The sequence below is a fragment of the Anolis sagrei genome, chromosome 4, assembly GCF_037176765.1.
Source record: "Anolis sagrei isolate rAnoSag1 chromosome 4, rAnoSag1.mat, whole genome shotgun sequence".
Lineage (NCBI taxonomy): Eukaryota > Metazoa > Chordata > Lepidosauria > Squamata > Dactyloidae > Anolis > Anolis sagrei.
In genome coordinates, this window is record NC_090024.1 from 178,805,438 (window position 1) to 178,832,833 (window position 27,396).

Here is a 27,396-nt window from a genome sequence, read left to right on the forward strand (position 1 = left end):
AACCACTGGTCTAGATTGAGGGATGTAATAGTACCACTTTATTCTGCGTTGGTCAGACCTCACCTGGAAGCACCACAATTCAAGAAGGCTATTGACAAACTGGAAGATGTCCAGAGAAAGTGACCAAAATAATCACAGGTCTGGAGGCCAAGCCCTATGAGAAGTCACTTAGGGAACTGGGTATGTGTAGTCTGGAGAGGAAAAAGTTGAAAGGGGACATGATAGCCATGTTTAAATATTTTAAAAGATGACATATTGAAGATGGAAGAAATTTGTTTTCCGCTCCAGAAAACAGAGCAATGGATTGAAGCCAAACACAGGAAATGAGATTCCACCTAAACATTCGGAATACTTTCTGGTGGTAATTGCTATTTAACTGTAGAATAAACTGCCTCGAAGTATGGTGGAGTCTCCTTCTTTGGAGGCTTTAAACAGAAACTGGATGGCTATTTATTGGGAATGGTTTGATGGTTTATTCCTGCATGGCAGGGTGTTAGACTGGATGTCCCTTGTAAACTCAAGATTCTATGACTTGTAAGAAAGGGGGTTGACTATTGAGTTATAGAGAGGATGGCTTGAGAAAGAGGAACATAACAAGTCCAAGGCATTTTGCTGTTGTAGGCGAAGTGGTAACGTCATCTCGCATATCCTAAACTAAGGTGCATAGACACGTATTTTGGCAAAGGAGACAGAAAATCCTTCAAGCAACTCTTCAGCAGAAATGCAAACAAATAACTATGTGTTCTCTTTTCACAATGCCCAGAAATCTGCTGACTGAGGGGGCTGCCTCACTCTTCTGAATAATAAGGCCATTCCTGGGAGGGAAAATTCAGCTCATTTCACCCATCTATTTCTCCCTTCTTTTACCCTGGCTCTTTTTTGATAATTAGAACACCCTCCCTCAACCTCGCGCCCTCCAGATGTTTTGGACATATTCATGCATTGAAATATTCATACAGCATAAATATCATAAGTTCTCTCAAGAGGGCATAGAAGAAAACAAGTTCAAACAATCTAAAACTATTCATACAGTTTTGACAGGAAGACATAATTTAAACCATGAGTCCTCAAACTTTTTAAGCAAAGGCCCAGTTCACAGTCCACCAGACTGTTGGAAGCTGGACTATAGTTTGAAAAAAAAAAAGAATTCCTTGCACACTGCATATATCTTATTTGCAATGCAAAAAAAAAACATGAAAGAACAATATAATATTTAAAATGAAGAATAGTTTTAACCAACATAAAATCACCAATATTTCAATAGGATTTGTGAGCCTGCTTTCAGCTGATGAGATAGTCAAGTTAATTAGGATGTGTGTTGTTAAGTCGTCTCAGACTAAGTCTAAAGCAGTAGTTCCCAACGTTGGTTATTCAGGTGTTTTGGACTCCAGCTCCCACAGTTCCTAATAGCTTGGTAAGCTGGCTGGGATTTCTGGGAGTTGAAGTCCCAAACACCTGGAGGACCAAAGGTTGGGAACCACTGGTCTAAAGTTTAGGGTTGGGTTCAGGCAAATGGCCTTAAAGGGTCACATGTGGCCCATGGGCCTTACTTTGGGGACCCCTGGTTTAAACAGTCCAAAAGAATACTTAAACATGTATAGGTACCAATTTGAAAATTATTTGATCCTGAAGGGTTATGTAAAAACTCATATTTTAACTTGGCACCAAAGTGAATCAATACCAATTGATATTAAATTGGTAATCACTGGAGGGATGGATATTAGAGGCAAAGATGAAGTACTGTGGCCACATAATTAGAAGACAGGAAAGCTTGGAGAAGACAAGCTGAGGAAAATGGAAGGAAAAAGGAAGAGGGGCAGACCAATGGCAAGATAGATGGATAGTATGCTTGAAGTGATTGGCTTGACTTTGAAGGAACTGGGGGTGGCCACGGTCAACAGGGAGCTCTGGCATGGGCTGGTCCATGAGGTCACAAAGAGTCAGAAGCAACTGAATGAATAAACAACAACAGCCAATTGGGATCAATACCAATTGAACCTGCAAAATCTACTATCAAGGTACCACAGGAAGAAAGGTATACAAGGCATGGACAAATCTGCCTGAAGAATGGCAAACACAGGAAACGGAGGAACACTCAAGGTGTGGGAATAAGTTTAAGTTTTGATAAACGTCATTTCTGTGGATGAAAGGCTGAAAATAATTCCTACTGGATAGAGAACATGTGTTCTCCGGTTCCACTGTAGCCACAGAGGCATCTGCTCTGAGAAGCATGCTGCATTTAATATGCACTATTTAATTACTGAATGAAAAGTTTTGGGGCTATGTTTTAATTGACTTGCATAACATTGCAGGGAGGCTTAATAGGGCAGTAGTGTACTGCAGAGATCAGGAGATTTTGATGCTCCCTGGGAAGTTAAGCCAAAATATTATATTCAGCAGACTGAGGGGTTTGTTCCAACTTGGTAGAACCATCATTGATGACCCCTGTCTGTTCTGCTGAGATCAGTGGGTCCTTTATAGCAAAAATTATTGGAAGAATTGATACTTTTCATTGCATCTGATTGCCAGAATCTTATTTTAGACTACAGTTTTTATGGTGGTTGGAGCCAGGGTCTTATGTCAAAAGGTCAGATTCAAAGACCAGTGAAGCAGCATGAGTGAGCAATTACACAGCTCTCCGTATCCATGCATTCTGCCTCCGCATATTCAACTATCCACAGCTTTTAAATATCTGTCCCAATCCAAAATGCATAAAGAAATACCACTTTATACTGCCATTGTATATAATGGGATAAAAGCACAGACAGATTTCAGTATCCACAAGGGATGCTGGGACCAAAACCTGTGCAGATATCAAGGACCCACTGTGTATGGAATGAAAGGCAATTGTTTATAGCAGAGTTTCTTAATTTGTGCTCCTCCAGATGTTTTGGGCTTCAGCCCCCACAATTCCTAACAGCTGGTAAGCTGACTGGGATTTCTGGGAGCTGAAGTCCAAAACATTTGGAGAAGGAGAGTTTGAGAACCACTGGTTTAAAGTAACAACTTTCAGTTAAAGTATTTTTCAGGATTTTGAAACCTAAAAGCCTAATCCCAAAAGGTTTTGGTGGTACAGCTATACACTTTTTACGAGAATCTAGAAAGGTTCCTCAGAAATAATGAAGAACAGCAACTTACCTTTTAAGAATTGTTGCTATCTTTGCACACCTATAATCATTAGAAGGCTATGGAACAGCCCAGGTTCAGCCTCTTCCAGCAGAGGAAAAAAACTAAATGTGAAAGCATGTTGTAAGCAATTAGTCAGTTATATTTTCCCCTTTTTCCAGAGAAATATATGTTCAGAGTTTCAAGGTTCTTGTGTTTGCATGAGTCCAGCGCAGTTTCTAGAGAAGAAGCTTTTAGTTGGCTTACCTTGAGTAGAAATAGAGTTAGAAACGTGATTAATAGTAAAAAAAAAAAGAAAAGAAAAGGGGGGGGGGTATCCTACTCTTTTAAAGTGTCTGGATTGAATAAATAAAACAGATTATTTGTAGAAAAATGAATTACGGTAGCTATTACAATATAATGCACTATATGCATTAGAGCTGGAAATATGCCTGCAGTTTGTTGTGTTGCATGTACTCCTGCTTCAAAATACTTTTGATGTTATATTTTAACATATTTTGATGTGTTCTCTTATACTTCTAGAAGCTCTTAAAGAAAGAATTATACAGTTGGCTATCACAATATAATGCACTATATATATTAGAGGTGGAAAATATGGAAATACAGTGCATTATATTGCGATAGCTAATTCAACTCCACATTTGTGGGTTTAATTTTTGCAAATTTGATTATTCACTGATTTGATTAATATGTCCTCTCCGGGAATCTCTAGATTCTCCAGTGTGACTCTATATAGTCAATTCCCACTCAGAGTTGACTATAGAGCCATGCTGAAGGACCTAGAGATCCTTACAGAAAAAAACTTATCTAGGCTTTTTAGGTCCCCTAGCATGATTCTATGGTCAACAAACAGTGGGTGTATTTTATTTGCATTTTTCTCATTTTTGTGTCTTACACATCTAACCTCAGAAAAGTGGAAAGCTAATGTATTTCCAAAATTGTTGGACACAACTACAACAAACAATTCAGGCACTTTAAGAATTGTGTCTTTCTGGGCTCCTGCCTCCGTCCGTGGCTTTTAAACATGTGACTACTTGTGTTTGTTGCTGGAGAATTTTAGTGCAACCCATTTGGAGGACTCCTGGTGAGGAAGACGGTTAATTGAGTGAATGTCTTGTTAATCTTCCTTCAATGAGACAAGGATAAGCAACTGTGACTCTCCAGATGTTTTTGGACTATCATTCTCATAAGCCCACATCATAAACTGACTCAGGGTGTTGGGAGCTTTAGGCCCAAAAATATCTTCTATCCTAAAGGAAGGTATCAAAAACATCTGGAGAGCCACAGTTGCCTATCCCTAATCTTCTAGATTAGAAGTGGAAATCAAGCATCCCTTCAGATATTGTTGGATTGAATCTCTCGACATTCCTTGCAACTGGCTATGCTGAATAGGAGTTCTGGTAGTTATAGTCCAGCAGCATCTGAAAGGCTACAAAATTTCCACTCCAATTTAGACATTTTTGGTTGCTGTCATAATGGTCAAACTGAGGCTATTTCACATTGGCTATATCATGGGATAATACTGATCACTGGAAAAAAGAAGACAATGCTTGCTAAATTTAAAATGAATCGAAATGAGGAAGACCACCTTACAGATAGATTGATTGAGTAAAGGAAACAATGATCCTTAGTTTGCAAGACCTGTGCGAACTTGTAGATGACCAAAGCCTTTTACGGTCTTTCAGTCATGGGATGGAGCCCCTGTGGTACAATGGCTTAAACTCTTGTGCCAGCAGGACGGCTGACTGAAAGGTCAGCAGTTTGAATCTAGGGAGCAGGGTGAGCTCCTGTCTGTCAGTTCCAGCTTCCCTTGTGGGGACATGAGAGAAGCCTCCCACTGCTGTGTGTCCCCTGAGCAATGTCCTTGCAGATGGCCAATTCTCTCCCACCTGAAGCGACTTGCAGTTTCTCAAGTTGATCCTGACACGCACAAAAAGTCATGGGATTATGAATAAGTTGAAACTGACTTGATGACAATTATTGTTGTTGTTTGCAACTACTTTGCTTTCTGGTATCTGGAGTTAATAAAAAAAATGAAAGAATTTTCAAGTACCAGGAGGGAAATTGAAGTCATAGCAATTCAAGTGTGAGTTACTGTTGTGTCTAACAGTAGCTATTTAATGATTCTTCAGTGGCATCTAGGGATCTGTGCCACATGGCAGCATATATGCCTGCATGGTTTTTATGATTCTCTTAGCAACATCACTTTCAATTTTGATTACTGCTAGTCGAACATCTCCTGCCAGTCAAATGTGTAGAATTGGTAGTTAAAATGCATGCTTGGTAGTTATGTGTCCTCTGTGAATCTTAGGAAATCCCAAAATGCTTTCTCAGATGTCATTAAGAAATCCATATTGGGATAAAATAATTCTCAGTGGTAAACTGCAGTCAAATGACCTCAAATACATTGAATTATATAGCTAGAAGTCAATAGCTTGCTGAGCTCTCATTTTCTCTCAAGTTACACAAGAATACTCCAGTGACTCTATGGCATCAGTAATTGATAACATAACTTTTAAACTCCAGTTGTATTTAGTGTCTAAATTCAATAGTAGTAAATGCAGGATAGATAAATGGATAGTTTCTCAACTATTTCTACCCATTTTGTAATAGTAATAAAATGTGTGTGTGTGTGTATGTATGTATGTAAATATCCCAGAGACAGCATATCCTATCTGATCTAGGAAGCTGAGTGAGACTAGGGCTGGTCAATACTTGAAAGAGAATATCCATTGGTACAGGCTATATTCAGAGGGAGCCAATAGGACTTCTGAGTACTCTAGTCATAGGGTTATCATAGGTAACTTGAAGGGACATAGATTAATAAGCAATAAAAAACCACTCTGATAATCCATCTCATTAAAAAATAATTGATTCTTCTAAATATCATAAAGACACTATGTTCTGTCTGATCTTGGAAGTTAAGTAGAGTCAGCCCCAATTAGTACTTGGATTTGTGTGTGTGTCAGGAGCGACTTGAAAAACTACAAGTCATTTCTGGTGTGAGAGAATTGGCTGTCTACAAGGATGTTGTTTTGTTGTTAATTCGTTCAGTCGTCTCCGACTCTTCGTGACCTCGTGGACCAGCCCACGCCAGAGCTCCCTGTTGGCCGTCACCACCCCCAGCTCCTTCAAGGTCAGTCCAGTCACTTCAAGGATGCCATCCATCCATCTTGCCCTTGGTCGGCCCCTCTTCCTTTTACCTTCCACTTTCCCCAGCATAATTGTCTTCTCTAGGCTTTGCTGTCTCCTCATGATGTGGCCAAAGTACTTCAACTTTGTCTCTAGTATCCTTCCTTCCAGTGAGCAGCCGGGCTTTATTTCCTGGAGGATGGACTGGTTGGATCTTCTCGCAGTCCAAGGCACTCTCAGCACTTTCCTCCAGCACCACAGCTCAAAAGCATCGATCTTCCTTCGCTCAGCCTTCCCTATGGTCCAGCTCTCACATCCGTATGTGACTACAGGGAATACCATGGCTTGGACTAGGCGGATCTTTGTTGCCAGTCTGATGTCTCTACTCTTCACTATTTTATCGAGACTGGACATTGCTCTCCTCCCAAGAAGTAAGCGTCTTCTGATTTCCTGGCCACAGTCTGCATCTGCAGTAATCTTCGCACCTAGAAATACAAAATCTGTCACGGCCTCCACATTTTCTCCCTCTATTTCCCAGTTGTCAATCATTCTTGTTGCCATAATCTTGGTTTTTTTGACATTCAGCTGCAACCCGGCTTTTGTGCTTTCTTCTTTCACCTTGATTAGAAGGCTCCTCAGCTCCTCCTCGCTTTCGGCCATCAGAGTGGTGTCATCTGCATATCTGAGGTTGTTAATGTTTCTTCCAGCAATTTTCACCCCAGCTTTGCATTCATCCAGCCCCGCACATCGCATGATGTGTTCTGCATACAAGTTAAAAAGGTTGGGTGAGAGGATGCAGCCTTGCCGGACGCCTTTCCCAATCTTGAACCAGTCTGTTGTCCCGTGGTCAGTTCTGACTGTTGCTCCTTGGTCCTTGTACAGATTCCTCAGGAGAGAGACAAGGTGGCTTGGTATGCCCATCCCGCCAAGAACTTGCCACAATTTATTATGATCCACACAGTCAAAGGCTTTAGAATAGTCAATGAAGCAGAAGTAGATGTTTTTCTGAAACTCCCTGCCTTTCTCCATTATCCAGCGGATATTGGCAATCTGGTCTCTCGTTCCTCTGCCTTTTCTAAACCCAGCTTGAACATCTGGCAACTCTCGCTCCATGTATTGCTGGAGTCTTCCTTGCAGGATCTTGAGCATTACCTTACTGGCATGAGAAATAAGGGCCACTGTACGGAAGTTGGAGCAGTCTTTTGCATTTCCCTTTTTTGGTATGGGGATGTAAGTTGATTTTTTCCAGTCTGATGGCCATTCTTGTGTTTTCCATATTTGCTGGCATATGGCATGCATCACCTTGACAGCATCATCTTTTAAGATTTTAAACAGTTCAGCTGGGATCCCGTCGTCTCCTGCTGCCTTAAGGATGTTGCCCAGGGGACACTCAAATGTTTTTACCATCCTATGGGAAGTTTCTCTCATGTCTCAGCATGAGAAGCTGTAGCCAACAGACAGGAGCCCATCCCACTCCTCTGAGCTGAATCTCCAACCTTTTGGTCAGCAGTCCTGCCCGCACAAGGGCTTAACCCATTGCACCACAGGGGCTCCAGTACTTCAATGGAAGACTACCAAAGAATAACAGGTTCTGTATGGGAGATTTCAGAAGAAAGAACTGGCATTAGGAGCTCAGCAGAATTTGCTGAAATTCACATTCTGCCTTAGCATGCAATCACCAGAAACAACAAAGAGTCTTGTGACATCCTAAACACGAATACATTTTTTAGCATAATTTTTTGCAAATTCCAGACCAATTAGTTGTGTACATTGGGATTGAGACCATGGAAGGTTATGCCAAATAAAATGTGTTAGTGTTTCTAAGGTAGCAGAAGAAGTCTTTGTTTATGTTACAGCATATCACACAATCTGTCCTCCCCTTCACCTCTCATTCTAAACTATATCATACCACAGGAAGCTTTTGTTCCTGTGAAAACTTCAGATTCACACAGTGCCAATGACAAGCAGTAAGCCTTTGTGGTAGGAATGCTCCTAAGAACATAATTGGTGCTTCATCTCTGTTATTGAAAGATGTTAGGAGAGAAGGACATGCTTGAGAGTTATTGTCTTTGATGGCATTGTCACTTTATATCAAATACCATGTGGGATCGGGATGCATTAAGAGTCAAAAAGGCTTCAGGTGGTCTCTCTTTTTTCTTTCTCATGTACACATTTTCCACAGCAGCACATCCCTTTATCTTTTTATTCCCCACCAGAAAGTAGCCATCATAAAGGCAGATCCCTTCAAGCCTTCAGATGCATTGAAATGTTCCACAGAGATATCCCCAATGTTGTTTTCTCTATCCATGCAGTATCAGCGATTCTCAAATAAGTGCCAACAACTAGAAAAAAAGATAGTTAATTGATACATTGTATTATTTGTGGAAACTGTGTCTATGCAAAAGTGTATCCAGCAATACAAATTCCTGACATCTCAGATATGGATCAGAGAAACAACAAGCAGAAAGGGATAGTCAATGAGGGACTTAAACCCAACCCAATGTGTTTTTGCTCTCTCTTCCTACTGTATTACCTTTAGCTTATTTGCAGATAAGGATGCAAAAGAGTTATATTACTGTCTGACCTTCTTAATATTCTTTTGCTCTATTTTATTATTCAATTTTTATTATTATTATTACATTGGGAAGGGCAGGTCCTTCCTAGACAGGAAATAAAACAAAAGTAAAAAAGAAAACCACAGTAAGGTAATCAAACTTTAAAAGTTAAAACATTATTATATCTATACTACATTCAAACAAAAGCAGTCTAAGCATGGCCCACAAACGGTATGCAGCCCCCAGACCACCCCCTCCTTTTGCAATCACAGAAATCCCATCAGTACTCAACCCTACCTTTGTTTTTTAAAATTCAAAGAATTTTTGAGTACTATATTATATTTCTAACAAGGAAATTTCAAGGGGAACTCCTCGAAACATGCAAACTCATCTCCACGGCATTCCCAATACCTCTGTTTTTATTTGGGGTCTTTAAATGGTGAAAGTATTGCAACATAAGTATTGCAACATAACTTTCTTGCTGCTTTGGGGGAGAAATCAATGGAAATAAAGGTATTTGGCAGCACTGTTATAAATAGTGTGGCCAATGAGGAAGGAATCAGAAGTGGGAAAATTGGTCCCAGCCCCTGTGCATGTTGCCCATCCTCTACATCAGGCATGGGCAAATTTGGGTCCTCCAGGTGTTTTGGACTTCAACTCCCACAATTCCTAACAGCCAGTAAATTGATAGAAATTGTGGGATTTGAAGTCCAAAACCCTACAGGACCCAAGTTTGCCCATGCCTGCTCTACATTAAAATAATGCAACAAATGTAGAAAGAAAATGCAGAACCATGTTAACCAGACAGCAACATGGCAGTGCAAACACATTGATCAAAAGCTATTTGAACCAAGTGACTTTTTGATGCATTTAGAAATGCTATGTTTGATTCACGCATCCCATACGAGGAAGTTCTATAATGTCGAAGCCTCAAATATTATGACCCTGTCCATATCCCCAAGTCCTAGTCTTAGTGATTTTAAGGCAGGTCAATGAGTAAAGCATTTGCTAGTCTTAAAGCATAGGCAAAGCATATGGGTGGAGGCAGCCCTCAAAACATTGAGTACATTAAAATATGAAGCCCAGCATTTAGGTCTGGAAATGTCCTCGTAAGCAGTGCTGCTAGTATGGTATTAGTGTAACATGTGTATTTTTGTTCTCTGGCCCCAATGAAGATGAAAGCAAAATTCTTCATCCTGATAAAGTTTCATCTTCTCTCTAAAGCATCCCCCATAGAGAGCACACTATAGTAGCCTAATTAGTAGCCTAAAAAGTGTCTGATTGCTAAGCATGGAAATTCTAACAAGCAAAGGCAAAGGAATGTTGTAGCACCTTAGAGACTGAGAGAGCAAATTTCATGGTACAAACTTTATTACTAATGAGGTTAGTAGTGTTAGTGAAGACTCCATGCATCTAAGAGAGTAAACTAAGGGTGCATATACACTGTAGAATTAATGCAGTTTGACATCACTGTAACTGGGGCATGAACACCCACTAGCCCAGAAGAGTAACAAATACATGGTCTACTTTATTTCATTCCTCTAGGAGTCCATCCACATTACACACTACATTGTAGGATGAATGCTATTTGATACCACTTTAATGGCCACGGCTCAATGCTATGGAATCCTGGGAGTCAGAATTTTGTAAGATCTTTAACTTTATCTGCCAAAGATAAAATTAAAGTTAACTTTAAGCATGCCAACATCTTAGGAAAATGCTTCCTAAGATCTACAGAGATACTTGCTGGTACTCTTCAGCAAGCAAGAGTCCAAAAGTGGCAGGCTAAAATCCAGCACCTCAATCAGTGGCTGAGACCAGATGAGAAACTCTCACCAGGGGCACTCCAAGTGGCCACTTCTGGTCAAAGAAGGTGCTCAACAGACTGCACTCTGACACCACAAGATACAAACTTAACCTTAAGAAATGGGGCTACAAAGTGGAGTCCACAACATGTAAGTGCAGAGAAGAGGCCTGCCACCATAGACCACCTACTACCATCCAACCTGAGCCCTGTCACATGCACAATGAAGGACCTTCTCATAGCGACACCAGGGGCACTCCAAGTGGCCACTTCTGGTCAAAGAACATTTAGCATAATACCAAGTTCTTTATTTTACTTTGTGTTTTTAAACGCATTTTAACTGTACCCTCAACTTGCTTCTGACACAATAAATAAATATATCTGCCAAAGAGTGCTGGTACCTCTCAAACTACAAATCTCAAGATTCCATAGCATTGAGCCATGACAGTTAAAGTGATATCACACTACATTGATTCTAGATGCATCCTTGGTCTACCTTACTCCTACATCTGAGAAGGACAACTTGTTCTACGAAAACGTATGTTACGATCTTTGTTGTCTCATTCTCTAACTTGTGATGACATCCGTTTGCACATTGATACTCCAGACTAACGTGGCTATGTCTTTGATTTCTGTTAGGCAAAGTTGGATATATGCAGTACTAAATGTGCAAAAAATGACACTCTTTCTATGTGCGATCCAGAAAAAAAAATTAAAATTCCATGTTCTGTAAAGAAGAGCAGCAGAAAGGTGTTTTCATGTCTAAACAGTCTTGGTTTCAGCCACTGTGCCTGGACCTCCTGCGACAGACTTCCAGGCAAATATCTCCCTTCAGCTGCTGCCTCTTCCTTACTCTGGAGGCAAAGTGCTCTTGGCAGCTTCCCTGCTTATCCAGCTGTTCCTGGAAAAGGTGTGAAGAGAGGCATCTCTGTCCATTTAGCCCACAGTGGGAGGGAGGAGAAAACAGTCAATGAAACTAAAGAATACAAACAAACTTGACCCAATTTTGACAGGCGGTTTCATGAGAGGGAGTTATTTCCAACAACATAATAAAATGGACATATCCAAATCTAAGCTAACAATTCCCTAAGGCACATGGAAAACTATTGCGAAGTGTACATGTAAATGCATATGAGGCTGACATAAATATATGTACCACTGTATTAATGTTTTCCAATGATTCCAGTTCAACCCAGTTTCAGTTTCAGCACATGATCTTTTAGGGTTTAAGGGTAGTTTGATGAAGGCCATGTTCTGTCAGATTAAGCCCTTTGGCTAGGCTCATACACCTGTGAAGGCTAGTTCTCCCATATCAATGAAGCAATAGCTGATGGTGATGAGGGATTGACACTGGCCCGATTTCTTGCATGTTGCAGCTACCTACTGGCTGGGATTCATGTACTTTGACCACAGCTATGTTTCAAATTCAGAAGAGGAAGTTGCTCTGTGTTCCAGAAATCAGGAGGATGGAGCATTTCAACTTGTTTAGGCACATATTAAATCTGATAGAAGCCTGTGTCTGCATTCACTTTATCTTGCTGGTGAATGGCTTTAAGTTAGAACTAGGAACCATGAGGCTTTCCATATGTTGATGGACCAAGGTTCCTATTAATCCTAGCTATATTGCCAGAGATGAGGCCTCATTAAAATTCCAGTCCACTAATGTATGTAGGATAAGATGTTCCCCAGGCCTGACTCAAGAAGACAAAACACTCTTGAAACACCAATAAAACGGTATGTTCAAATGACATCACAAGCAAGTGATGATGATACCTTACTAATTCCCACATTTTGGAAAGTCCCACCAGTAACATCTGTAGAACCAACGTTAATAATACAAAAGCAAGGTTTAAGGAGCAGTCCATCCTGATACTCTGTATGTGAAATTTCTGTCTCTGTAAAATTAAAGTGAATTGGGGAGAGGAAGTTCAATAATAAACATTTTAAAGTCTTCTAATGTGCTTCTCCCCATGAGAGGACAAGTACATTATGAGGCTCTAAAAAGTGCTGTTGTGATGTTGGACTACACTCTGGAGACAAGGGTTCAATTCCCCACTTAGCCATGAAAACCCACTATGTGACATGGGACAAATTAAAGATCTCAGCTCCAGAAAACCTCAATAGCCAACATGATTAGAATACCTTATATGAGAATACCATATTTGTTTACTAAGTTAAGCATGACATGGTTCTAGACCAGTGATTCCCAACCAGTGATCTCCAAGAATTAAAATAGGCTCCACAGCCTCACCGTTACTTCACTGTTGCAATAAGAGCAACTGGTCTCGCGAAACCCTCTTATAATGCCAAGGCAAGGGGGGATGTCAGGAGGGGATAGGCTGACTACCCAGAAAAGGCACGTCAACAAGCCTTCTGACTGCTGCTTCTCCTCCTCACTCCCTCTGAGTGGAGCCATTACATGTGGCGCTTGGAAGCGGGGATGTCTTGATGTCTTCATTTTTAGGCCTGTTCCTGGGGTTATTTGACATGCTGATTCAGAAAATTGCATTGGATAGACCACATCAACTCTAGATTATTAAATATTAAATATGGTTTTCTGTGGGCAGACAGATGGCAACTAGTGGATGGCATATGTTTTGTATCAGAAACTAGAGCTGATGTTGTCTATCCAATGCAATTTTCTGAATCAGCACCCCAAACAACCAAATCGAATCTACCAAAAACTGATTCATAACACTTTTTGTACTAATGTTGGAGAGTTGTCCCTGGACAAAAAAAAAAAAAAGGTTGGCAACCTCTGTTCTAGACTAATCTATAATTTGCTGAATGCAAGATTTTGTAACGAATTTTTTAAAAGCACAGCAATTTGACTCAAATTCTGCTTTCTCCCAATTTCATTTTGCAAAAGTAAGCTATAGTACACTTTATAAAAGAAAAATGCAGAACTGTTCTGGGATTGATTGGAATCGCATGTTTATTGAGCTGTACTTTAATAACGAAAATGATGCCTCACAAGAGGTGATTATATCTGTGCAAGATAATGGTAACTGGTGCTAGGCAATGGTAGCTTTTCCTTGCTTCAACTGAACTGTGTTGAACTTTTGGAGAACCACTTTTCTCCCCTGAAAAGTCTCCTCTAGACAGAAAAAATGTGCTAGCATTGAGGAGCAGATGCTTGACTCTTATGTAATTATACCTCTTTTCATTCCTTGTTCACACTATACCTATAATTAAACTATATGCTTTTTTTATTTATCTCATCCTCTTTGACTGGCATGTCTCTGCAATTTGTTTCTACGTGTAACACATCTTTTCAAATTCCATGTATAAGTCTTACCACATCTGGTTTAGGACTCTTAAATATGCATCAAAATTTATTTTATTTTTTTCCAGAGATACTGATGCCTGGCTGAATAGCACCAAGCATCTCTGGCAAGTGAGGGACTGTACTGCTTCTGGGTCAGAGTTGTGAATAAACTGCAATGAAGAAAATGGGAACTAAACTTATATCTTTGCCTCTTTGTTCTTAACAGGGTCCCCTGGGCAGAAGGAGCTTGTTGATCAGATAAATATCCCAGAACAAGCACCACTGGTTGTCATGAGGCTTGTGGACGCTTTAGAGAAAGAAGGTAATGAGCAACGTTCTGCTGGTATTATGCCTCCCATTTTGCTGTCCCATCATTTTGCATTCTAAGCATCAGACAAGTATATATTCTAACTGAATATCTTTATCTATCCAGTACACAGGGTGTATATCTGATACTTAACATAAAGGGATGACTTTACTAAAGTGAGATACTGAGAAAATAAAAGTACCAGTCTGCAGGACTCTCCCCTTCCTGTTTCTTTTACATGAGAGCCATCCAGCAGACAAACAGAAGGCAATAATTTTTCTATCTAAGTCAGTGGTTCTCAATCTGTGGGTTCCCAGATGTTTTGGTCTACAACTCCCAGAAATCCCAGCCAGTTTACCAGCTGTTGGGATTTCTGGGAGTTGAAGGCCAAAACATCTGGGGACCCACAGGTTGAGAATCACTGCTCTAAGTCATAGTCATTTCTACTACACGTATTGATCACCATGAACTTGGACACCTTTAATGGAAGAATAGAAAAATATAGGGAAGTTTAAGAATGGTGTTGCATCTCTATAACAAACAAGTCAATATTTTGCCATTTTGGGAGGATCCCTGGTTTAAAATTGCATGTCAGAAATGCTGTCCACAACCACTTTGTGGTTCTGGAGAATAGAATTGTGGGCCACAGCCTAACTATCTATCTCTGCCTTCAAGTGACAGATCCAATGAGTAGGCTGTTCAGGGAAGTCATCCATCTTCTCCAAGGGAGGGGACTTCTCACAATGAGAGATCTGGTGGACAAGATTTCTGGAGAGCCATGCTAATTGCAAAACAAATAAAGGAGATGGCATCATTCTCATCTCATGAAAACTGCTTTGAGTTCAAAATGCTTCATTGAATGGGTTCTTCCTAAAATCAAGGATGTGTAGGAGTTGTTGTAGGTTTTTCGGGCTGTATGGCCATGTTCTAGAAGCATTCTCTCCTGACATTTCACCTGCATCTGTAGCAAGCATCCTCAGAGGTTGTGATTCCAGCCATGGAAGCCTTTGACAATACATTGCTGTTGGTGGATGCAATCCCATAATCAATGCTCCGGAAACAAAATATCTTGAGTGAGCCCCAATGCCTAGTAAAGTTTGAGCCAAAAAGTATGAGCCAAAGAATGAGCCAAAGGAAAAGTATAAGCCAACTGTGCTGTTTTTTGTGAAGTTAACAGTGAATTGTCACTGATACTCTTTTTGTCATGGCCACCCATGCATGAAGCAGCCCACTCTACAAGAAATCTCTAGCAGTAGTCACTTGCTTCTTTTCAGATGGCTTGATGGTTTAATGCCATTTTTGGATTTTGAAGATTATCATAAATTATTAAAAGTGTTGCTTCATTTGGCAAAAAATGTCACCTAGTATTTACAAGTAACATTTTGATGCCCCAGTTTGAAAACATCACTATCCATAAATATTGATGTGGCAAGTTAACAGGCAGCCACCTTTTATTTGAATGGACAGTTGTGGCAACTACAAAATACTTTTACTTGTGAAAGCATTGTCAGGCTTTTGAGGAGAATTACACTGCAGCTTTCTCTCGATTAGAGTCTGCCCTTGATCTTTTCCCATGTATCAAGCTTTTGTCTCCACCCTGTGGTGGGTACCATTCCCATTCTTTTTTAAATCAAATTATTTATTTCAGGAAAAGATTTAAAAAACGAACCACCCATAGGCACATAGTCTGTTATATACATATAATTATATTCATCATGAATTCCAAAAATATTTTAAGATTGTTTTCTTTGTGCATACACTCCTTCTATAACTAATATTTTACTTTTCCATTTTCAGTTATTGGCCTTTTTAATGTTTCTGGTCTTCCAGACACCAGACTGTCAATTACACTATGTAATAATTACACTATGGGTTATAAATGTCATTTCCTAATTGGTTCTGTCATAAAAACATAGAAAAAAATTACATTGCAAAAAAACTTTTGAGTGATATCCTGCAGCACCTTTTGATGTAGTTTTTCGATGAATATCTCCAAGAGTCACAACCAATTCAACATAGTTTGTGGCAGCCACAAAAAATGAAGTTTCAGGAGTATAACAACTGCTTTCAAAGCAAGTACCACACAATTAAACAGGAAATAGCACTTTCAAACCAGAAACAGAACATCTTTCAAATTTTGTGTAATAGTGTTATTTTTGTAACTATAGTTGCAGTTCTTCAGATAATTTGCTTCATAAAGGAAAAGAATTAGCAATGACAACTGAGTAGTACAACAAAATGTTCTGGCACAGTGTTGCTCCTTTTGGGGGTTCTAGGCAGCTGCACCATTTCTTACGATATTCAATTCCATCCTCACTTTCCTTCCTACAGCAAAGCTCAACAAACATTCAATGCCTCCTCAGCACATTCAGTCATCATTGGAATATGGGGAGTCTTTTCCCCTTTGTGTGTGTGTGTGTGTGTGTGTGGTGTAATCTTCATTTTTTTGATATCTACTGGAGCCCCCCCCCCCCCAACCCAACTGATACGGAGGTTCCATTGTGTGTGTGTGTGTACAGACCATTCACACACAAAGAGTGGCCCACTGTATCTACAGGGTTCAAATCTGGGATCCCCCACAGAAATGAAAACAAAACACATGATAATTGTCCATATTGTTAAATGGGAGTAACAACAACATGTACTCTTCAGCACTTCTGTATTCATGTCAACACCATTTAGTAATATGGAGCATAGCAATCTTTGATCAGTTGAAATCTCAGTTCTGGAGCCCACAGATCTGGATAGCCCACTGTGGAGGGAGGGGAAGAAAAAGTATGGGCTGGGGAATGACTGTTTCTCAAACGTCCACAAACCTAAGAAGTCTTCAGGTTCCACCATCTCATACGTTAATGATACTTTGGCTACAGAATGATCAGCATTTATACAGTGAATGAACTATTACTACAGATATAAAAGTCTTTATCTCTGTTTTGTTATGTGTCCCTGAATCCTACACAGAGGGTTTTTATTTCCATCCTGTTGTTTGTGTGAGAAAGAGAGTTTAGGTGAGGAATGTCATGCTCCCTTTATAATGTGTGCCTTAATGCATGTTACCAAAACTTTTGATGAAAGATAACCACAGGGTCGTATCAGAAGACCTAGAAATTCCTGAAGAGGTGTTCTCGCAGGTTGAACGAAAGCACTTATTCATGATTTTTTGTGATGACCCTGTTTCCTTAAGCCCTAAAAAAGCAGAAGACCTCTTGTATTACTTATATACTATTTATTGTTCATTCAAAGAGCACCTGACTAGCCCCTCCTCTTTATTTATGTTGCATTTGCAGGCTTAGATAATGAAGCTCTTTACCAAGCCCCTCCTGGATCTTTCTGGGATTCTCAAATAAAACAGTCTCTTCTGACAGGTAAGACAGGACTATGTTTCGTAATGTTTTTTGAGCTGTTGGGAATAACCAGGAAATTGCTTGTTGAATGGCTAGAATAAGAGTATGAATCCAGATAGTTAATCATTTTACCCTAAAATCAGTAATTGGAGCTGGAAAAGATGTTCAATGAGTTGGGCATCTGGATTGTGAAGATGGGTCAAAGTTGTGTTTATGTTAAAGGGGAATCAACAAACTTCAGCCCACCAGATGTTGATGGAGTACAACTCCAAGCATTCCTTGCCACTGCCTGCGTTGGCTTGGGCTGGTGGGAGACAACCTCTGGAGGTCTCTACACATTGCCCAGCCTTGGCTTTAAAACACAGTGAACTGTTTAGACAGGTGGGCTTTGCTAGCTGAAAAAGAGTTTGCTATGGCTTTTACAGAGTTCATGCAAGTTGGAAAGCAGCATTTTGATCCTGGTTGTATTGTTTTAAAACTGTGACTTTGCAATACCCCATATTGCCAGCAAAAAGAAGGTAACTCATTGGACATAACAACAATACAGGTTGACTATCCCTTATACAAAATGCTTTGGGACCAGAAATGTTTTGGATTTTTTAGAATTTTGGAATAACAAGCATTATTAATATGTGCATATACAGACAAAGTGAGGTATCCTGGAAGTCAAACTCAAGTCTGAAAACTAAATTAAATTTATTTTTCATACACATTCTATAGATATAACTAGACAATAATTTTGTACACAGTATTTTAGATAATTGCTTATTGTGTATTTTTTTGTTTTTGAGTTTTATCTTATTTTATTTTAACTGTTTTGTATTGATTATTTGTTATCACCTTTGTTTATTGATGTGTTGTGGGCTTGGCCTCATGTAAGCCGCATCGAGTCCCTTGGGGAGATGGTAGCAGGGTACAAATAAAGTTGTTGTTGTTGTTATTATTATTATTATTATTATTATTATTATTATTATTATTATTAAGCAAAGTATGTGTGCACTGAACCATCAGGAAGCAAAAGTGTCATTATCTCAGTGACCCATGTGGAGAATTTTGGATTTTTATATATTTTGAATTTTAATTTTCCATATAAGGGATACTCAGTACAGTGCTCTCCCTCCATCCCCAGGGGATATGGTCATGGATTCATGAAACTATAGATAATAGGAAACTCTTGAACTATGAGACTTCCGACCAAAGAATATCATAGACATATCAAAATGCCTAAGGAGGACATGTTTTGTTGGATATACACTAGATAAACAAAACTGCATTTAACTAGTACTGCAGATACAGAGGTTGCACTGTACTTCACATTCATGATTTATTATGCTTTCAGCAGCTTCCAATTTTTTGGGAGCCTCTTTGGATCTCATTCTTGGAGGAGGGCAGCATATAAATAATAAAAAATGGTATCTTTCATGCCCCATCATGGATAAAAAGCAGAGTTCACATATCCTGCAGCACTTTTTGCTCCTTGCAACATCATGATCTTCTTCCATCAAGTATTTATTCCTTATAGCCTTTTTCAATAAAGCAAAGCAAAATAAAAACCTTCTAACTATCCCCCTCCTGCGCTTTTCATTTCTGCTAAATTTGTCAACAAAAGAGAGAACTTGGACAGGTTGTTTTTTCAAAGATGACAGCTCCCAATATTCCAGGGGATTCTGAGAGTTTTCACTTTTGAAAATATTGAGTCTATAGAGTGAAGCGAGAATAGGAAGGTGGTGATGTAATGTACTCAGGAAACTGTCCTGAATATTATGGACCACCAGATGGCACTCTGGCACCAGGCAGCGTAGCAGCCAAGTCTGTCCCTGTCTGATGGTGTAAGTGGAACTGTGATGCTCCAGAGCAGCCTGCTCTGGCCACTGCATCCCTCTCTTACCTGGGCTGGTTCATCTGTGCTCTGTTGCCTTTGAGCAAATGCTGTTTTGCAGCCATGGGGAGGATGCAATGTCAGACTCTCAAGCAGCCAGATTCTCTGACAGCACCAACCCAGAGGCTGTCACGCCAGGACGGGTTGCTATGGAGAGGAATCTGACGGGATATCTATATAAAGAAACATGAGCTCATCCATTCTCAGCAGAACCAAGAAACCGAGTCCCAAGATACCTCATTGTCTGCAGTGAGGCACGCAGCGGCAGCGAAAACGTTCTCACATTCAAGAAGAGACAAAGTGTCTTATCTCATCCGCAAACCAAGCCAAACCACACAGGACTTTCCACGCTAGATTGGTACTCTTGGAAGCCTCTGTCTCAAGGTGTATTTGCACTGTAGAATTAATGCTGTTTGACACCACTTTAACTGCCTTGGCTCAATGCTGAAGACTCAGAGTTGTAGTTTTACAAGAGCCTTTTCTAAAAAAAGAGTGCTGGTGTCTCACCAAACTACAATTCCCATGATTTCATAGCATTGAGCATGGCAGTTAAAGTGATGTCAAACTGCATTAATTCTACAATGTAGATACACCCTGAGATGTGTCTTTGGTTAAAGGCCTGCCACTAAGATTTTAGAAGGCACTCAAATGTATCTCCTACTCCCTAAATTAAGGAGGCACTCTGTGCTTCTTAGGGACCACAGCTCAAAACTAGCATAACAATGAAGCAATTGTTACATAAAGATATCCACTTAAATTTGAACATTCATTTGAAGGACTACCATACTGACACACTGTTTTTCTTAAACAAATCTAGCCAGCACAGTATAGTGGTTTGAGTATTGAACTCTGGAGACCAGGGTTCAAACCCACACTCTACCATGGGAACCCACTGGGTAATCTTGGGCAAGTCACAAAGTCAAAGATGAATCTTCTCTGAGCAAGTCTTGCCAAGAAAACCTGCTGTGATAATTTTGCTTTAGGGTCTCCATAAACAGTTTGAAGGCACACAGTAACAATAGTAATACTTAAACCAACTTTGATACTTTTTTCATCCAGCTTTTTGTCCTAACAATTTTGGAGGTACAAGCATGATCCAAAACTCCACAAAGACTCAGACACATATACAAAAGAATGATAATGAAAATACTCATCTCAAACAAACTAAATGCACAGCATGTACGCAATTCCTTCCTGCTTTGCTCCTCCCTTCTAAATGAATGATGAAGAAATGAACCATTTAAACAAAGAAGAGTATACACCTTATTTATAATAAGCCAGCATAATTCCGAAATTCTTGTTTATTGTTGCATGTGAATACAATCAATGTGTCTGGAGTAGCTTTTGGGACATATGCCTCAGTCACATCTCATTTGAATGACATGGTCCATGTGGAACTAACATTTTAAATATGCTCAGAAACTGTAGCTAGTGTAAAGCACTGTAGCTATATTGTGGCTGAAGTCGTATACTATACTTGGAGGACCAGGCCCGTAGCCAGGATTTTGTTTCGGGGGGGGGGGGGGCTGAGTTTGGTTCGGGGGGGCTGAGTCTGAGTGAAAGAGGGTCTACCCTAGCAAACCTTTTGTATCGTTACCCCAATACCCCCATGCATATGGGGTATATTGAGCATGGTGATCAGATCATGATATGAATAAACATAACAGTTTAAATAATGTACCAGTAAGGCCTTCTTGCGGACCATCATGAGAATTTGGGGGGAGGCTGAAGCCCCCCAAGCCCCCCCCCCCCCCCCGGCTACATGCCTGTGGAGGACCATCACGCACAGATACCCTCCAAATCATGACAGTCCTGATTTGTCCCACTTTTTCAGTTGTTTTTAAATTTTTCCAATTTTTATCTCCTCAGTCCAGTTTCTCTGCTTTGTCCTCACCTTGCTTTGGTTGCTAAAAACTGATTGCCAAGTGCAAAAGTACTTTGCACTCAACTCCTCAACAGAGAAATGGGAAATGAGCATGGAGGAAAGTATTGCCTTTCCCAGAAGGCTTAGGAAAAAGGAAACTAGGACAACCTCTTGTACCTTGTGTGTTATTCCTCCTTAATAACTAGGAGCAATTGGTTCAATTCACAGGAAAGGAGATTCTACCTGAACATTAGGAAGAACTTCCTGGAACTCTCTGCCTCGGAGTGTGATGGAAGCTTCTTGCTTAGAAACATTTAAACAGAGGCTGGATGGCCATCTGTCAGGTATACTTTGATTGTGCTTTTCCTGCATGGCAGGGGGTTGGACTAGATGGCCTATGTGGTCTCTTCCTACTCTATTATTCTATGATTCTATGCATATGAAAATCATTTGGGCATCTAGGTGATTGGTTGGCACTTGCCAACACTACCCTCAAGGGAAAATAAAGAACTGTGTTCAAATCACACAATGTTTAGAAGCCTCTGAGGTTGTTCATGGGGTAATTTCTGCCACTAGATGGTTATAGAAATCTTTTGTCCAAAAATGTCATGCACGCAACCTGCTTGAAGGGGATTATGTGAGCCCTAGTGGTAGTATCACGGACAATTTGCGGTCTTCAGATAGTGAAAGTTATTTTCACAAATGCTTTCAAAATAATGTAGCCACAAGAATCTGTTAAATTGCAAAGATATCATGTTGGAATTGAGCCCCAGTTTGCTTCTTTGATGAAGCTGAATCTGTTTCAGTTCAGTTTTGTCCAATTTGTGTAGCTGATTTCTACTTTGATATGCAAGGCAACTGAAATAATTAAAGTCGGCATGGATGAATCCAATGAATTTTGACCTTGTTAAGTAAGGAAATGAAATGGATTCAGAGAAGGTGAATTGTGTGCGAGCACTTGCTGTGAGAGGCAATATGAATTTTCCATGGTCAAATTGGATCCAAAATTATAGACGTCCTTTTCTAGTCATCAAAATTTCACTTCTGATCAACCTGTAGGCATTGCATGGGCAAAACAGTGCCCCCAAATGACTGACACATTCTCCCCCCCCCCCCCCTTTCTCTCTGACACACACACACGCACACACACACTTCTTTCTCAGTAGGAGGGGAGCAACATCTTGTGTATGGATAGTTTCACATTTGGCACTTTGTACTAGGTGCACAAATTATTTATTCAAAATAGTTACAAAATAGAATTTGTTGATATATATTATTGCAAAATTTCCCACAGGTACTGGAGATAGGCCCCATCTACAAACTGGTATTGAAGAAAGATGTTTCACTGTACATAGGATTACATAGGAAATCCTGGAACCAGTAGATATTCCAGACCTTAGCTCTTTCTCTCAATTTCTCTTTCTCTTGATTAATATGTGTGATCAATTAAAATGTTTCAAAAATCATTACAAAATGGGAGGGGGCTCCTCTGGCACTTCGTTTCTAAAGTGCTTCCAAAGTGTCATTACTGAAAAATTCGTTACTATAGCAAAGGTAATGACATTTTGTTACTATTTTGTTATAGTAATTGCGCATAATTACTATAATTGGGGAAACTTTAGGGGCTCCTTTCTCCTTCATTTTTACAGCTATTGAAACTTACTACAATGCTAGAACACTTTTACCACTGTCAGCACACCAAATTTCAAAACGTTCACTTATCCATAGATTTTGGTGAATTTTAGAAGTTTTTATAAACAACATTTTTACAATAATAAATAAAATCTGTTCCTGGTTTGAAAGTGTTGTTTCTGGTTTAATGGTGTAGTCCTTACTTTGAAAGTAGTTGTTCTACTCCAGGAACTTTGTTTGTTTGTGGTACAAACTTCATTAAATTGGTGGAGACACAAGATACTATTGTTAAATGTGCTGTAGCACAATGTTCCTCCCACAAAATGAAGTTTTTTACTGTTTAATAAACATTCCCCATGTTTCTATGATAGAACCAATTAGGAACTGGCATTTATAACACAGGAACAGAAATCATAGTAAATACACCATCAAGGGTCTAGAACAGGGGTCCTCAAACTAAGGCCTGGGGGCTGAATGTGACCCTCCAAGGTCATTTAGCCGGCCCTCGCTTAGGGTCAACCTAAGTTTGTAACGACTTGAAAGTACACAACACAACAACAACAATAGCAACAATCCTATCTCATCAGCCAAAAACAGGCCCACATTTCCCATTGAAATACTAATAAATTTATATTTGTTGAAATTGTTCTTCATTTTAATTATTGTATTGTTTTGTAGTTTTTGCACTACAAATAAGATATGTGCAGTGTGCATAGGAATTCATTCTTTTTTTTTTTCAAATTATAATCCGGCCCTCCAACAGTTTGAGGGACTGTGACCTGGCCCTCTGTTTAAAAGGTTTGTGGACCCCAGGTCTAAAACAACCCCCTTCTTCCAGGCAGAAGGGCACCATCCAAACTCCCCTAGTGAGATGGAGGGAACCCATTTAGAGATTTCTTCCCAACACAGATTTCTTCCCAACACAGAGATTTGTTTACTTTCTAGAGAAGTATGAGTCAGTCCTACTTTTTGTAGCTCACTGCTGTTAGGGAAGGACAAATCTCTCTTTCCACTATCCTGATTGGTGCTTTCAGTTGCTGATGCATTCTGGGAAATGTAGTTTAGGGCAGATGCTTTTGAATTCTCTGGCATAGAATCATAGAATCATGGAATCAAAGAGTTGGAAGAGACCTCATGGGCCATCCAGTCCAACCCCCTGCCAAGAAGCAGGAATATTGCATTCAAATCACCCCTGACAGATGGCCATCTAGCCTCTGTTTAAAAGCTTCCAAAGAAGGAGCCTCCACCACACTCCGGGGCAGAGAGTTCCACTGCTGAACGGCTCTCACAGTCAGGAAGTTCTTCCTCGTGTTCAGATGGAATCTCCTCTCTTGTAGTTTGAAGCCACTGTTCCGTGTCCTAGTCTCCAAGGAAGCAGAAAACAAGCTTGCTCCCTCCTCCCTGTGGCTTCCTCTCACATATTTATACATGGCTATCATATTTCCTCTCAGCCTTCTCTTCTTCAGGCTAAACATGCCCAGCTCCTTAAGCCACTCCTCATAGGGCATGTTCTCCAGACCCTTGATCATTTTAGTCGCTCTCCTCTGGACACATTCCAGCTTGTCAATATCTCTCTTAATTGTGGTGCCCAGAATTGGACACAATATTCCAGGTGTGGTCTAACCAGAGCGGAATAGAGGGGTAGCATTACTTCCCTAGATCTAGACACTATGCTCCTATTGATGCAGGGCAAAATCCCATTGACTTTTTTTGCCGCCACATCACATTGTTGGCTCATGTTTAACTTATTGTCCACGAGGACTCCAAGATCTTTTTCACACGTACTGCTCTCGAGCCAGGCGTCCCCCATTTTGTATCTTTGCATTTAGTTTTTCCTGCCAAAGTGGAGTATCTTGCATTTGTCACTGTTGAACTTCATTTTGTTAGTTTTGGCCCATCTCTCTAATCTGTCAAGATCGTTTTGAATCCTGCTCCTGTCCCCTGGAGTATTGGTTATCCCTCCCTTCCTAAACTACATTTCCCAGAGTTCTGTGTTGTTCCCAGAAAACACTTCTCCTTCCTTTCCCACTTCTAATGGTGATTTATAGAGGAATGGGAATTTTTTTTCAACTTTGCATGGTTGCTTGCTTGCTTGCCATGAAAATCAAGCTGATTTTGATAGGGCGCCTTCTGAGATTTACAAAACGAAAACGAAAAAGTATGGGGTAACTTTTGATTCTAAAGTATTTGGTGTGGGTCACTCAAACACATCAGATATGACTTCCAGCTTACAAAACTTCTGAATTTCTTCCAAATTCCAAGACTTCAGAATTTTTTGCACATGTCCACTATCTATCTATTTCCATCTTTCTCCTAGCCCTGGGGCTCAAAACAGCTTAATCCTAATCTTAAATCCAACTAGGGTAGACCCAGAGTACTTAGAACTTAATTAAGTACTTAGAACTTAATACTCAGTTCTAAGTAAACACGATGAAACAAGTTATTACTAAGAACAATTTCTACATATTCATGTAGAAAATGTTCTTAGTAATAACTTGTTTCATCGTGTTTACTTAGAACTGAGTATTAATTTTGGCTTACTGTTAATATAATAATAATATAACTTTATTTTTGTGTCCTGCCACCATCTCCCCAAAGGGACTGGGGGCAGTTTACATGGAGATTAGCCCAGTCAAACATAGATTAAAACATAAAAGCATAACACAATTAAAATTTATAAAAGTAGCATCATAAACAACATAAAATATCATCAACAACAGCCAATAGTGTGTCAGAATAATCAAATACTAAAACAATGAGTGAGCAGGGGCTTGTGCAATAAAGTTGTAAGGACAGGGCAGATGGAAAAAGCGCAGGAGCCAGATGATAAATTATGTCTGGAAGGGCAATGTCAGTCAGAACACTGTATACAGGGGACAGTAGTAAAGTGCTGGGGCCAATTATTAAATTATGGTTGAGAGGGCAGAATTAGCGTTAAACTGTTTAGTCAAATGCACAGTGGAACATCCACATTTTTAGGTCTTTGAGAAAGGTGGACAGGTGGCCACCAGTCTAATCTCTGGGAAGAGAGTTCCAGAGCTGAGAGGCCACCACTGAGAAGGCCCTCTCCCTTGTCCCCACCAACTGCCCTTGTGATGGAGGTGGAAGCGAGAGAAGGGCTTCCCTAGAAAATCTTAGAGCTTGCGCAGGTTCATCAGGGAAGGTGCGATCTCAAAGATAGGCAGGTCCCGAACTGTTTGGGGCTTTGAAGCTGATAACCTGCACCTTGAATTGAAACCAGAAACTTATTGGCAGCCAATTAACATTGGTAATTGCAATGATGTCAACTAAAAGTGAGATTTTCTTTACAGAATGGGTTTGCTGTCATGAGGAAATAATTGGCTTTGTATCTGTCTCCTCCCCAGGGTATATCTTTTTTTTCTTTTCTTAAGAGGGAAAAGGGATCACTAAGTTTACCAGAAGTGCAGTTCTACAGGTAGTCTATCCTTGGGGAGTGAGGAACAATACTGAACATAGAACAAAGCACTTTGCAAACATAATTTTAATTTGTTAGCTCTTTACTACTGCAAGCAAAGTGTCATTTGAGATGTCTACCATTTGAATTAAACATGTGCTGGTTCTTTGTTGCCTCATTCCAAATGACCACTGTTGCTAAAAAGTGGAGAGGGTGTAGATGGACACGGGGAGACAATGGTTTTAATATGAAAATGAGAGAAGTTGTTTTCTTTCAGCTTCATTGCCAGTTTTTTTCCTTCCGGCCCAAGCCCATACAAGATGACTCATCTAGAATTCACGAACCAGCAAAGTGGTTTTGAGCTATAAATCGGCATGAAAATTATGTGTGCTGTAAATTCTATAATAATTTGGATCCCTCAGCCCTACTTGGAAAATCTTGGCATCTGAGAAACTTTGATAATTTTAGTTATTGTAATTTGATAATAATCCCCTGTAACTAGCATTTTGGGAGACGTTAATGGTACATAGTTGGGCCCTGGTGTGAGCCAAACTGCCTGGGATATATTTCTGAGCCCTTTTGTGAAGGAGGCTCCTTACTGTCTCTCTGGAATATGGATTATAATAATTACTCAAGTTCTCTCTGTCTTCAGCAGGGCATTGGTTTGATTCCCTAGGTCCTATCTTGCAATGGAACTAGAAAAGATGTTTACACTTGTGGCTGATAATGATATGTGTGTAGTTGCAGAACAATTTCACATCCAAGGGGCTGTATGGTAGAGGAATTAAATAAAGATGTCACACACTCTGATAAACAGTATGTGTGTTCCACCTTTTCAACAATAGCTAGTTGTGAGCCTGGCATTCATGGTTGAGAGGTGGAATGTGATAGCAATAGAAGGAAATAGCCACTGAATCCTGCATTGCTAAAAATGCACGGATAGGTGAAAGTCTCTGGATTTCCAGTTAGAATCCTCTTTTACCAAAAGGCATTGTCTAACCTCTAGTTACACCACTTTAGATAATGTACATATGATCCCTGGTTGTGTCAATGTATGAATTTTAATGCTG

General features: G+C 40.0%; 1 protein-coding gene across 1 annotated transcript in view; it reads left to right on the forward strand.

The window, feature by feature from the left end:
- PIK3R3 (phosphoinositide-3-kinase regulatory subunit 3) overlaps positions 1-27,396 on the forward strand; it is a 325,870-nt gene that overhangs the window by 13,452 nt on the left and 285,022 nt on the right. The window contains exons 3-4 of the mRNA XM_060773427.2: positions 14,112-14,207; positions 17,480-17,557. Of these exons, the coding sequence (XP_060629410.2) occupies positions 14,112-14,207; positions 17,480-17,557 (174 nt within the window). The remainder of the gene's footprint in view (positions 1-14,111; positions 14,208-17,479; positions 17,558-27,396) is intronic.